General features: G+C 41.9%; 1 protein-coding gene across 1 annotated transcript in view; it reads left to right on the top strand.

Moving 5' to 3' along the window:
• The window catches only part of RAB11A (RAB11A, member RAS oncogene family), a 96,547-nt gene that overhangs the window by 39,932 nt on the left and 44,069 nt on the right, over positions 1-12,546 (top strand). Inside the window, exon 2 of the mRNA XM_069222900.1 lies at positions 388-583. Coding sequence (XP_069079001.1) covers positions 388-583 — 196 coding nt within the window. The remainder of the gene's footprint in view (positions 1-387; positions 584-12,546) is intronic.

The raw sequence follows: 12,546 nt of genomic DNA, 5'->3' as shown, positions 1-12,546 counted from the left end.
CACCCCTTTTCTGTGTCCCATCCTTTTCCCATCCATCTTCTTCCTTTTTGTCTCTTTTTCTGATATTCAGCCATTTTAGCACTCGAACTCTTTGTTTATTACTCACATTACCTCTTCCACATGAGTTAGTCACCCATATTCTTTGCTCTTGTATGTTTCTCTGCAGTTAAATCACAAGCATATGAGCACCATATTAAAGTGCAAAATGATCAACAGTCTCTGTTGATCAGATTGAATGAATGTGGTGCTGCTTGCTATATTTAATTATCCTTCTTCCAGATCATCAAATAGGTCCATGGTATGAAGTCCACATTTTGTTAGGTTGGAAGTTCTATTTAAAGCTAGTAGATGGCAGGGGAGTAACAATACCTCCTTTATTTCCTTCAGTTGTTCTCATTGGAGACTCCGGAGTGGGCAAAAGTAACCTTCTCTCACGGTTCACCCGGAACGAGTTCAACCTGGAGAGCAAAAGCACTATCGGGGTGGAGTTTGCCACACGGAGCATCCAGGTGGATGGAAAGACGATAAAAGCCCAGATCTGGGATACCGCAGGGCAGGAGCGGTATCGTGCTATAACATCTGCGTAAGTATAACTGGAGCTGATCTTGCAGCTCCTGCAATGATGCAGTGAACTCACATGAAATGTAAGATTTCAGTTTTTTTATAGTGCTATTAGTGCAGAATGGATTTTAGAGCACAAGCTGTGTAATGATAGGCCTTTTGTTAAGCTGTAAAATATTTTGCTTAAAAATTACTGAAATTTTGATAAATTGTCCTGCTTGGTAATAACGCACGGTTCTTCCTACAGAGATAAACATGTCTGCACAAGAGCTTCTTGTGTCATCTTTACATTGTAGGTCTTAGCATTAGGCAATCACACTTGAGAAAGCACACATTTAATTGAGTAACATCACATTTAGAGGACAACACATTTAGTAAACCAACAGCTTAAATGCCCACCCGAAGAATAGTTTGGCAAATATCTCATAAAAAAAATATTGCAAATGCTAATTATAGGATAAAGGGGTCAATAGTTGTAGACAAAACTAAATTACTCTACAAAAAGTGTGATCATTTGGAAAAGAAAAATAGCTCAACAAATCAGAAGCTCATTTGTCGTAATTGTTCACTGAAGCAGTGGTGCATTTAGTTTGTTAGCTAAAGGAGAAGCAAACAGCCACAGGGTTATTTTCAAGATGACTTTTTAAAACATTTCAAAAGTTTTGAAGTTGTAGAAATCTTCATTTACTTTAGACTGAGCTTCACAGTGCCACCCAGATCTTCCCTGTCCTTTCAAGCACCTCAGAGGTCATTAGGAAGTTATTATAAGATTGTATGATTCCTAAATGATGTAGTTGCTCTCTTGTAAGAAAGCAGTGTTATAGAATGTGATGATGGGTTGCAGTGGAACTCCCTCCTGGTCAGTTGGACTGCTAGTTGGCAGGGAGCCAGATTGCACTGTAATACACGGATCTTTCTGTAATTTGATAAGTGTTTCATTTTGTCATGGAACGCCACCTGCAATCGCCAAATCAGGAGGTGACAAAAGGCGCTCTGGAGCACTCGGTAGCTTTATAATGGTGAACCTACCAAACCTGGTTCTATATAGTAAAGACATGACGCGCTGATGTTGCTTTAATTTAACTAATAATAACTTTCGAGACATTTGTATGGTGTGGTATTTAACTACAACCGAACTTCAACTGGAGACGAGAACTCATGTGTCATCCAAGGCGACCACTGCCCTGCACACACACAAAAGATAACTCACCCGCATGCTGAGCGTGGGACACCACACAATCCATTGCCTACCCCAGCTTGCTACCTTGTATGGCGACAGGTGCTTGACCTTACACACAGGATTGTGAGAGGTCTCTCGGCGTAGTGAAGAAAGTCAGCCTCTTGGAGAAACCCACCTGCTTCTAATATGCAACACTAGTGTTCTTATCATCATCCTGCCTCATTGTGGACTTCTGATAAGCTGCTTTATAGGTTTCGCTTTCACTGAGAATAAGGAATTTAAATAAAGTAAAGGTTAACTTTTTGGTGAATAACTGGTGATCAAAGCTCATTTAAAATGTATTATTCTTGGGATGTGCCTGTGATGGAATAAACACAGGCCATCATGTACCCTTTCAGATTTTTGGCCCTATTTAGTCCACCTACAGCAGAAGGAGAAGAATGGATCAGTAGTTCTGAGAACTATAGTTTGTGATTAGATGGACAAAATGTTAGCCCTGAAAGAGAGAAGGCATTATTGAATGCACTGGGAAAGGAAGGCCAAAGGGTATTTAATTTTTTTTTACATATTGCTATGGATTTTAAAGGTTGGTGCATTGTGGATGTGGACAAGGAGACAAAACAAAGGCTGGATACTATTTTGAAGTCAGTAAATATCACAATGATTGGTCCTAAATTGTACACCTAACAACAAAGATCAAATAAGCCAGGGGAGGAGTGTGTGGGGTGAATAAGGTAAGTGGCAATTAAGTGCCAATGTGGTGAGATGACAGGCACTTTGATTAAAACCAGATTGTTGTTCAAAAATACAAATTTGAAGGAGGCTATCAAAATTGCAAAAATTGTTAAAGGATCTGCTGCATGCACAAAGGAAATGGAAAACAAACATGAAGGTGCTGCTGTAGCTGAAGGTCCTTCTAGTGACACAAATGTGGTTTAAAAAAAAAAAAAATTAAATGGCAGCCGAGCATTGGGGGGTGGGGGGTGGTTCCAGAAAGAGGTGAATGCTATAAAAGTTTTGCACAAGATGTGGAAGCAAACACCATCAACATCGGATTTCAACTTCTGTTTTAAAAAAGTGTTCTGCAATTCTATTCCTGCAATCTTCTATAGCGCATGGCTACCCAGAGGCCTCCCAGCACTGTTACAGACAGTGCAAAAGGGCTGATGGTAATAGTAGGGGAGGGGAATCAAGCACTATAAAGCCAGGTGTTCAGAGCCTTGCAAAAGGGGAGCTCATGCTCCAGAAGATGCAGCTCCAGCGGAAGAATATTCTGGGGCTTGGGAGCTAGAAAAGAAGTAGAGGTAGAGTTGCTACTGTTGTTCCCCAGCAGCATGACTTCAGTTTTTTTTCCTTCACTGAGTTTCAGCTTACTGCCCGCCATCCATCTGGCAACTTATTGAAGGCAGGAGGTCAAAACTATGTTGCTAGAGTTGTGGTGAGGAGTAATTGACAAAACCAGGTGCGGGTCATCTGCATATGAGAACAGCGACAGCCCATGTGGTTGAACAATGTCAGCCAGCAGGCGAAGATAAAGGTAAAATAAAGTAGGACTCTGGGAGGAATCCTGGTGTACTCCACAGCAAGACTTCCTGAGAGGAAAGAGGGATCCTTGACCTGAAAAGACTGGTTCTCAAAGACGGAAGAGAGACAGTCTAAGGCTTTGCCCCCAATACCAACATTAATAATACTCTGCAGGTGGATAGAATGGTGTGCAGTTTCAAAGGCAGCACTGAAATCTAGCAGCAAGGCTGCCCTGATCCAAGAGGCTCCTGAGTTCCTCCACCACTTCCAATAAAGCAGTTTCAGTACTAGGTAGAGAGCGAAATCCCATCTGGGTGGGGTGCAGTAGCGCATTCGATTCAAGAAAGCGATAAAGGTGCTTATTGACATAATTTTCCAGCAACTTAGAGAACTGTGCTAGCAGAGAAATGGGCCTATAATTGCTTAGAGTGGCAGGGTCCAGGTTGGGTTTGTTTAGGAGTGGCTTGACAATTGCATATTTCCATTAACTGGGTACATGCCCAGAGGATAAAGAAAGATTGAGTAGCTCTGTTAAGACAGGAGCAATAACTTCAGACCCTTAACGATCAGTAACCTTTGGCAATCAGTAAGGAATGCAGGTGATGCGGAAAGTAAGGTCAATTTCCAAGAGTTTGTAAAGGTGAATGTAAAAGATAAAATCTGAGTGTTGTGTAGGCGAAGAGTAATGGTTTCAAGGGATGAAGTCGAAGCCTGACACTGCATTTGATCAACATAACTTATCCTTGTCGTCGATTTTATGTTCCATGGCTGCGATTGTTCCTGATTATCTGTGGGAAAGAACTTGGGAAGTAGGTAAATTGGAACCTATAAATATCAACGCTACAAGGTTTCAAGGTAGTGCCGTTGAACGTTAAGGGTTTATGAGGGCTGAGACTTCCAGAGACCGGAAGACCCAAAGTAAATTCTGTGGCCAAAACAGGGCCTCCAGTATTAGGGTGGCTACACTAATATGACCTAAGCATTCTTTGTAATCTAAGGGTTAAGGATCATACAATGGCAGTTGAGTACACAGATATCGAAGGAGTTGTCTGTGAAGCCAAAAGTGTGCTTGAAGGGAAGTTGGGAACATTGAAGGATTATGTTCATACAACTGTTATATGAAGGGGCTCATTCGGTGAGACAAAGAGCAAGGACAATATCAATGCTTTTCAGATGGGAAGCGAAAGCTATGTTGCCAAAAATTGTTTGAGATGGATAGGCCCGTCGAGTTGGCTCCATGGACTTCACCAGTGGTCATCACAGAGAAAGCAGTGGCAGGTTGAGATTTTGTGTTGCCCCTTTTCTAGACATTAAATCAGAATATTGTAGTTGATAGTTTCCCTTATCTTTATATAACAGATGTGATATTGATACTAAAGGACACATTTCTTTTTTTTTTTCAAATTAGATCTTGTGTGTTCGATCAAATAAAACCGCAGCCTGGGTCTAAAGCACTTACTGCATTCATAAAATCAGAAGTTGTGTTTTCAGTTTAATTGCCTCCCCTTTAGCCTTGCCTGTGCCACCAGCATATTCCAACACATGATAACAGGCCTCTTCAAGGATCCAGGTTGGGTGGTGGTCTTTCAAGATGACATTCTGGTCTTTGGAAAGATAGTTAAAGAAGAAAATCTGACGCTAAATCAAGTATTGGATACGTTAAGTAAGTCTGGATTTGTGCTCACAAGGATAATTGTTATTTCTTTCCGGGGGGAGGGTATTTGGGTTATTCAATCTGTCCTCAAGGTGTGGGGGCAAACAAATGACTTGGTGAAAGCAATAAAAGATGCATCTGTACCATGGGACAAAAATGAGCACAGGTTGTTTAAGGGAATAGTAGAATACTGTGGGGAAAGTAGGTGAAAGGATTTACAGGCCAAACAGAACCGCTAAAAGTATTGTTAAGGAAGGTTAAAACATTTGTCTAGAAGCATTAACAAGAATGAGGACTTAAAATCATTAAGAAAGATATTATTATGAAAAGATTGACAAAGTTTGATCTTAAGAAAAGAACAAGTATCACTGTGGAAGTGTGTGTTGTAGGAAATGGGGCAGTGATAGCCCAGGCAGAAGGAGTAGAAAGGACAAAGCGTTGCTTCTTCATAGTTGATGGGATCAGAAAGAAATAAGCTCTGGCAGATGCATGGACTGTGGAGTACTTCAGGATATAGGAGTGGGGAGTGAATGTGACACTGCAGACTGTTCATAACCCCATTTCTTGAAATGTGTGGCAACCTAGTGGACATTAAATGTCTCAGTTAAACTAGCCAGATTGGCATCGACAATACAAACTTTCAAGTACAAATTATTATACCATGAGGAGATGAGATGATTGTTAAAAAGAGGAGGAGTGAGGGGTGTGTGTGCGCTGCAGCAAGTTCTTTCTGTAAGATTTTAAATGAAGTTATCTGTTGTGGGGGATGGAACACTTATGCATGGAGAAAATCTCATCCCACCATTTTCCTTGCAGAATAGAATATGTAATATTTAGGACGAGTATTAACTTTCAAACATATTAAAACTTCTGGTGGCTGAAAACAGAGAAAGATGCGGTGCATTTGTGTCTCTGATGGATACATCTGCCTGCGGATTCCTCACCTTTTTATAAACTCCTGTGCGTGCATTCCACTGAAGTGTTTTTTTTAATATTTTTTTTATATTTTTTTATTAAACTCCCACGTCAACAACAGCCATAAGAAGCCCTTATCGACATCACACAAGGTCTCGTGCTGATTTGTGAAGATTCCAAAGCTGTTGTCAATGTGAGAGAGCTTTTAAGAAAATTTCTGTGGAATGCTAGTGCATTGCTTTGATTTTATTAGATTGTCGAATTGCCCTCCATACAATTTGAAATTTGCTGTCATGGTGGATGTGCACATGAAAATGATCAGAAGTTGAATTTGTTATGGAAATAACTACAGCTGGAACTAGGTTCTCGGGAAAGTGTTTTTTTTTTTTTGTGTTTTGTATACAAACCAATTTAGTGACTGACAATGGTACTCAGTTGACCTCTGATGAAATAAAAGCTTTCCTGAAGTATATGGATTAAAACGTTATAAAACCTTTGTATATAATCCTTAGTCTAATGGCATGGTAGAAAGGGCTAATCAGTTGGTCAAAGGAGTTACTGAATTGGCTCTGAAGAGCAAGTTTAATGTGCAAAGATTTGTTTTGGAAGCAGTTGGGATGTATCATGCTTGTGTAAACAGTATAACTGATTATACACTGTTTTTTTATGCGTGGTCATGAAGGACAAACTAGATTGGTTCCTAGATGGATTAGGTTTGGTTGTGAATGCAAAAGAAAAATTAATAAGATGTGAATGAGGGTAAAGAGGCGAGATGGGTAGAGTGGGGTAGGAGGCCAGGTTAAAGGTAGACCAACACAGGTTGGACCTGGCTTCTGGCAATTCAGAGGTCCGTATTGAGTTGATGCTGTCAGATGAAACTGTGATATTGTTGGATGGACAAAGTAGAACAGAAGAAATGTTGCAGTGTATCAAAAGAATAGTTGTGTGTTGTGTGGTGTGTGTGTGTATTTGGTGTGTGTGTGTGTGGTGTGTTTTGAAGGAAGTGATGGGCAGTGAGGATCCGGGATTTAGTGGGGGGAGAGGAGAGTGAGGGGGGGATGTTAATGAGTGATGTGGAATGTTAAAGGGTTCTAGATGTAGAGGGGAGTCAAATGGAGCTGGTTATATGGGTGGTCCACATGGTAAGAGACGCTTGAGACCAAGGAGAGTTAAATCACCAAGGACAAGGTTGGATGCTTGTTTGTTGTTGTTAATTTCTATTTGCAGTCATCATGTAAGAAATACTTCTGAGTTTAAGTTGTACCGCAGTATTGATGTGAATATATCTTTTAACCTTATGAAACACACTGGTTAGGCTTAACTCCTCAAACCTAGTATGTATTATACCCAGAAAGGACATCTGTTGTACTTTCAGTCTTGTAAAAAAGCTCTGATACTGAATGTGATGATACCTTACGTTCCTCTATTGTCATGGATCTTACCTTCTGGTCAGTTGGACTGCTGGCTGGCAGGGAGACAGATTTTCATCTCCTGTGATCTGCACTACAATAAAGAGATCAGTCTACAATTTGATAATTCCTCCTCACTTCATTTCTACATTTGCAGGGCTGGTAAGATCCAAACTCACAACTGTGCATGAATGAATTTTCAGCAGGCAGTACACTTTGTTCAGATTTATCTGTGCGCAGCACCTGCTTTGGCTTTGGAGACCATTTTATCTACCCATCACACTTCTGTTTGACGTATGCTGCATCCAAAATGCAGGTTCCCCTCAGACCTGTGGACATGAAGAATTAACTGGCATCTCCAGTTGTGAAACGAGAAGTGAGTGCAGTTATGTTGATAAAATCAAGGTTGGAAAAGTATTTTTGTAAAAAAAAAATTATACTTGCTGGAAGAGAGTTGCAGACCTGTGGCTGTACAAAAAAGTCTTTGTTGTTGCTAGCTTGGGACTTTCTGAACTTAGAGCGGTTGAAAGTAAGGCATGTTTGGTACTAAAGGTCATTCTTCATTTGTCTGTCCGGTCTAATCAGTTACCCAATGTGGTGTGCAGTGATTTAAAGGAAATGCATCTTGCCACAGGCAAGTAGTGGAGAACGTCTGTTGGGTAGGTGATAACCTTTACTTGAACATTTATTATTCTTTATTTAGATTACTTGCTTGTAGGGTAATTTTCACCTAGAGGCAGACACCTTGGGGCTAGTTGAGTGCTTTTAGGATTTTATCTTGCTTCAGGCTATAGAAGATAGAACCCCAGGGTGCTTTCAGCAGCCAATTACTGATTGCTTCCTTCTGGGATCCTGGACACCAGGCTTGCTAGCATGTCTCAAACTGTTTTTCTGATAGACTTCTAGCTGCCGATTCCTCTCCTTTTGAATATTCCCATGCATCAGACTGGATCTATAAACTCTGCTACAGTTTACTGTGCTATTTTTTTCACAACAGCCTTTGCATGACAGCTTGGTCATGCAGGCTTCCATGAATCACTTGAATACTAACACCTTTCCTGCCACCCATTTCCCCCCCCCCCCCAACCCCCTCCCCTAGAGGGAACCTGTGCAGATGGAAACGTTAGGCAAACGTATGTTTTCTTCCTTTAGCCCAGCTCGCTGGCCCGTGTTCATTCCAGCTTCTTGTTAGGCCGTTACTCCCACACCCTTGGGGATTTGATGGCAGAAGACCTCCTTGGTGTTCCCAAAGATCTTCAGCCTGTTCTCACTCAGGTGATTCAAGATGACCAGGATGATACCAACTTCATGATTCGTTGTGAGATGGACACCACCTGCATTGGGCATGCCATCGACACTTCTGTTGCCATTCGCCATCATGATCTACTGTTTCCTTAGGCGATATCTAGTCCTCCCTGATGGACATGCCAATTCAGTGTTCAGAAAAAGGCTCTTTCTGCTTTAGAGTGTTTTAGGGAGCGTAGAGCTATTGCATGCTCTTTGGGCCTTTCCACCCTGTCCTCACCACCTGCAACAGTTCCACAGGTCCTTACATAGCTGTGGGCGCGGTGCTCCCAACTGTTATCCACTCCAGCCTCCACAGAGAACCCAGCAGTTTTGCTGTTGGGCTGTGGTGCCCAGCGAATCTGCTGCCAATGTCATCCAACTGCTTCTCCCTTCTCCCCAACCCTGACGCAGTCGCACCTGCCAGGCCTCTTTTGCATGCCCTTACAGGAGCACAACCTCCAGTTGGGAGGCAGAATCAAGTGATTCTACCCGGAGTGGCAAGCAATAACTTAGAAAAGGTGGTTTTGTAAATTGTTTGTGAGGGTTATGCCTCACCCTTACTTCCATGCTGCACCCTCAACCATTGCTCCAACAAATGACTGAGAACCGCCTCTCAACAATTTTGCGTCGGGGAGTGCAAGCCCTTTTAGACTTACCAAATCCACTGACCGGGAAGTGGAAACTATCGACAATTGGAGGAGAATGGAGGCAGGAAGGCAGTGGATGGAGGCTAGTGGCAGGGAGGTGGTGGAGAAGTGGGGGCCCTCTGCAATTTGGGTCTCTCGCTGGTCACATACAGGTTGGATTGTTATTCAGCCTGTTGCTCAGCCTGCAGTTTATATTCCTGCCTTCTTCCCGTCGTAATACGTCAGTTAGGCAGATTGTTACTCTACCCGTCACTTGACCAGCAGCACATGGCCTGCATCCCACAATTTATTTTTTTGCTCGAAGCCTAAAATTTGGTCAACTGTAACACTGCCATTAGCCTCAGCTTGCTGAAACTGTGGGCAAGAGGTAGGAGTGTTTTATCCTCCTGTAATTTGTTGTGTGCACTCTAGAGGCTTGAGCTTGCCTGAGACTGTAATATCTAGTTGCCACTGGACCAGATTTTAAGCAGGCATTTTATGGACATTTTATGGAAACCTTGTGACCAACAAATTGGCAGTTTGAAAGCCTGATAGCCTTCCTGACAATCCTCGTGAACGTTTCGTATAGTTTAGTCGAGCATCATACCGGAGGAGAGGAGGAGCCACTGTAATTTTACGGTGTTCGTTGAGTACTGCTTGTTGACCTTCGCAGAGGAGAACATTGTTACTCTTGTCACATAATTACTGTGGCTTCATTCCATTTGTTTATGGTTCCTGGTTCTGTGTCTCCCGTTTAACCGTTTTAACTGTTCCTTATTGAACTTGCTGTTTTAATATTGCCATAATTCTATCTAATTTCAGATCCAGAGTAGGGGTGGACAAGTGACTCTAGTTACTTATTGGAGCCTACTCCTGCGGGTACAGCTTGCAGATCCCGGATTTTTTTCTTCTGTCAATTATTTTTGGGGGCTCAATATCCTGTTCTTTGGTTGAATTATACCCTTGCAATTTGGCCTTGTATTATGACTGCAACAACACTCAGATCTGGTAGAATTCATTCTGCTAGATTGTGTCAAAAAGTAAAGCCAATCCACTAAGAAACAACGCCCGCACCTAGGAGTTTTTAAAGGGAGGGGAATAATATTGGCGTATTTCTAGAAATTACCTGAAGAGACCCCTACTTTTGGTCCTGAGCAGGCGACGTTGAGGATGGGTGGTAAGATACAAGCAGATAAGTATCAGGGGTCATCACCAATAGAGGAGTATTCACAAAAAATGTCTGAAGATACTCCTAGTGCTGTGCAGGCACAGTCAAAGACAGTTGCTAAGTTGCAAGTAGCGGAGGACCAGCAGCTGCTGCCAATAGTGACTGTGTGTGCGCCACAGGACTTTACTAAGTCAACTTGTAAGGGGTAAAATGTATCCCTGGTGGATTGCTTATCAGCCTGTTCTGTGACAGTAGAACCACAGGTCTCACAAGCCTCTATTGTATTTGATTATACCTTGATGGGTATTTCACCTTTGAAATGAAACAAGGGAGAAGTAAATACAGGTATGGATCGATTGTCAAACGCCTTGGAAAAGGTTTTTTTTTTTTTTTTTTTTTTTTTTTTAAAGTTCTCCAACTACCCCAGCTATCTCCTGATTTGATATTGACCCCGCTTAGTAATATACCATCGGACTGTGTGTTTATCTATCTGCCTGATAAATCATCAATTTTGTCTCAACTGGAGAAAACCACTGTCGGTTCTGAACATAGATTAGATATTCTGGCAGTGATACTTAAGGGATTACCTTAAAGTCAGAAGAGAATAGGAGCTTGATGGATTTAAAAAGTTATAGCGAGGTGGTGGGGTCCAAGCAGGAGGTCCCCCACATCAAATGGGGAAAAAAAAGGTTCATAATAGTGAAATGTTGGCTGACTTATTTCAGCTGGATTCCCTCTTTAAAACAGTATGGTTCAGGACAAGCCATCCCTGGTCAGGGGGAGGATCTGCTGGGTTGAGTACAGGACATTGAGAAGAATAAGGATGTTTTTCCAATTTTTAAAAAGATTAAAAAGGGCAAAAAGTTAGTTTACAAAGATGAGTCTGTAACTAAGTTGGGAATAAGTAAAAGAAAAAGAAGGATATGAAGATTGAAAAAAAAAAAAAGAGTGCAAGAAGGCTCAAAGTTTCTATGCTGACATCACAAGGAGAGACTGTGCAGTTGGTAGCAGGAAAAGGTACAGTGGATACCTTGAATGACGCAGTGTTTCTCTCATTGACCCCTAACTCGGATGAGGGGAAGGGAGTCTGAGGGTTTATGTAAGGCTCTGAAATAGCGTGGGACAGACTTTCCATCAGTAGTACCAAATTCTTATGCTTGGGTGGTGGCTGGCCCATGTCCGGACCTGGCACTCTTGAGTCAGGGCAAACTGGTGCCTCTTCATAGCAAGGTAGGGCCCCTCCAAATTGCAGAAGCACAGCCCTTTAGGCTTGAGATTGAGCAAAGATGGGGTAAGGGATCGGTAGTAAGCCCCTATGAGGAAGTTGAGTGGGTCACACAATTGGTAGATAACTTTGTGGTCACGGGTTGTGTCCTTAACAAGTCAGGTTTCTTATTTCTTATAGGGTCAGTCCCAAGGATTTTCAAAAATGTCCTTTAAAGAAATCTCTATAGTTGTTCTTCCAAAGGCCAGAGAATCTGCCACATCATGGGCAAATGCCTGGGTCTATTTTTACTCCAAGATGGTGGTGGACAAAGTTATGAATTCAGTGGATGAGCTCTGAAGGTCCGGTTTCGGCATCTATAGTGCATTCATAAATCGGCTTGCTGCCTGTGTGAGGGGTTGTCAACCTAGGTAAATGTACAGTGGGAGGTTGTGGGAACTCTAATCAGCCCAATGATGTTCCCTTGCTGAGGGGTTCAGGGAATCAAGAGCTTGTTGCTTTTGATATCTTTATTGTGAAATCAGAAAAAGGAAGGGAGATCTTCTTGAATTGTGAAAAATCATTAAAGTATGGGAATGGGTAGCAGAGGCACTAAATAATATAAAAAGTGGGTTTGTAGAGCCCTTGTTTTTAAAATCTTGATTAAATTTTTGTCATGGAATAGTGTCGGTCTGAAAAGAAATTCAGACTTTTTGGGGGATGTTACGAAAGAGAGAAATGTAATGATAGCTGTACAAGAGATCTGGGAAGTGAGCGATGTGGTGATTAGGGATTATATAATTCTTAGCAAGAGCGCAATGAAGGGGAAGTTTGGCCGGTCTGTGAGAGGTCTAGGGTATGCTGGATGTAATATATGAAATTGTCGGGCACATTTTAATTTATGAATTTACAAAAAAAAAAATTGTCAGTTGCAATGTTTGGTTTGTTGTCAGATAAGAGGTGAGAAGGGGGGTGCAAAAGACAGCCCATATCTAATATTAATTAACTCCCATTTTCC

This window comes from Pleurodeles waltl, chromosome 3_1 (genome assembly GCF_031143425.1).
Source record: "Pleurodeles waltl isolate 20211129_DDA chromosome 3_1, aPleWal1.hap1.20221129, whole genome shotgun sequence".
In the NCBI taxonomy this organism is placed as follows: Eukaryota; Metazoa; Chordata; class Amphibia; order Caudata; family Salamandridae; genus Pleurodeles; species Pleurodeles waltl.
The sequence above is the reverse complement of the archived record's forward strand: the minus strand, read 5'-3'. Positions and strand labels throughout refer to the sequence as shown.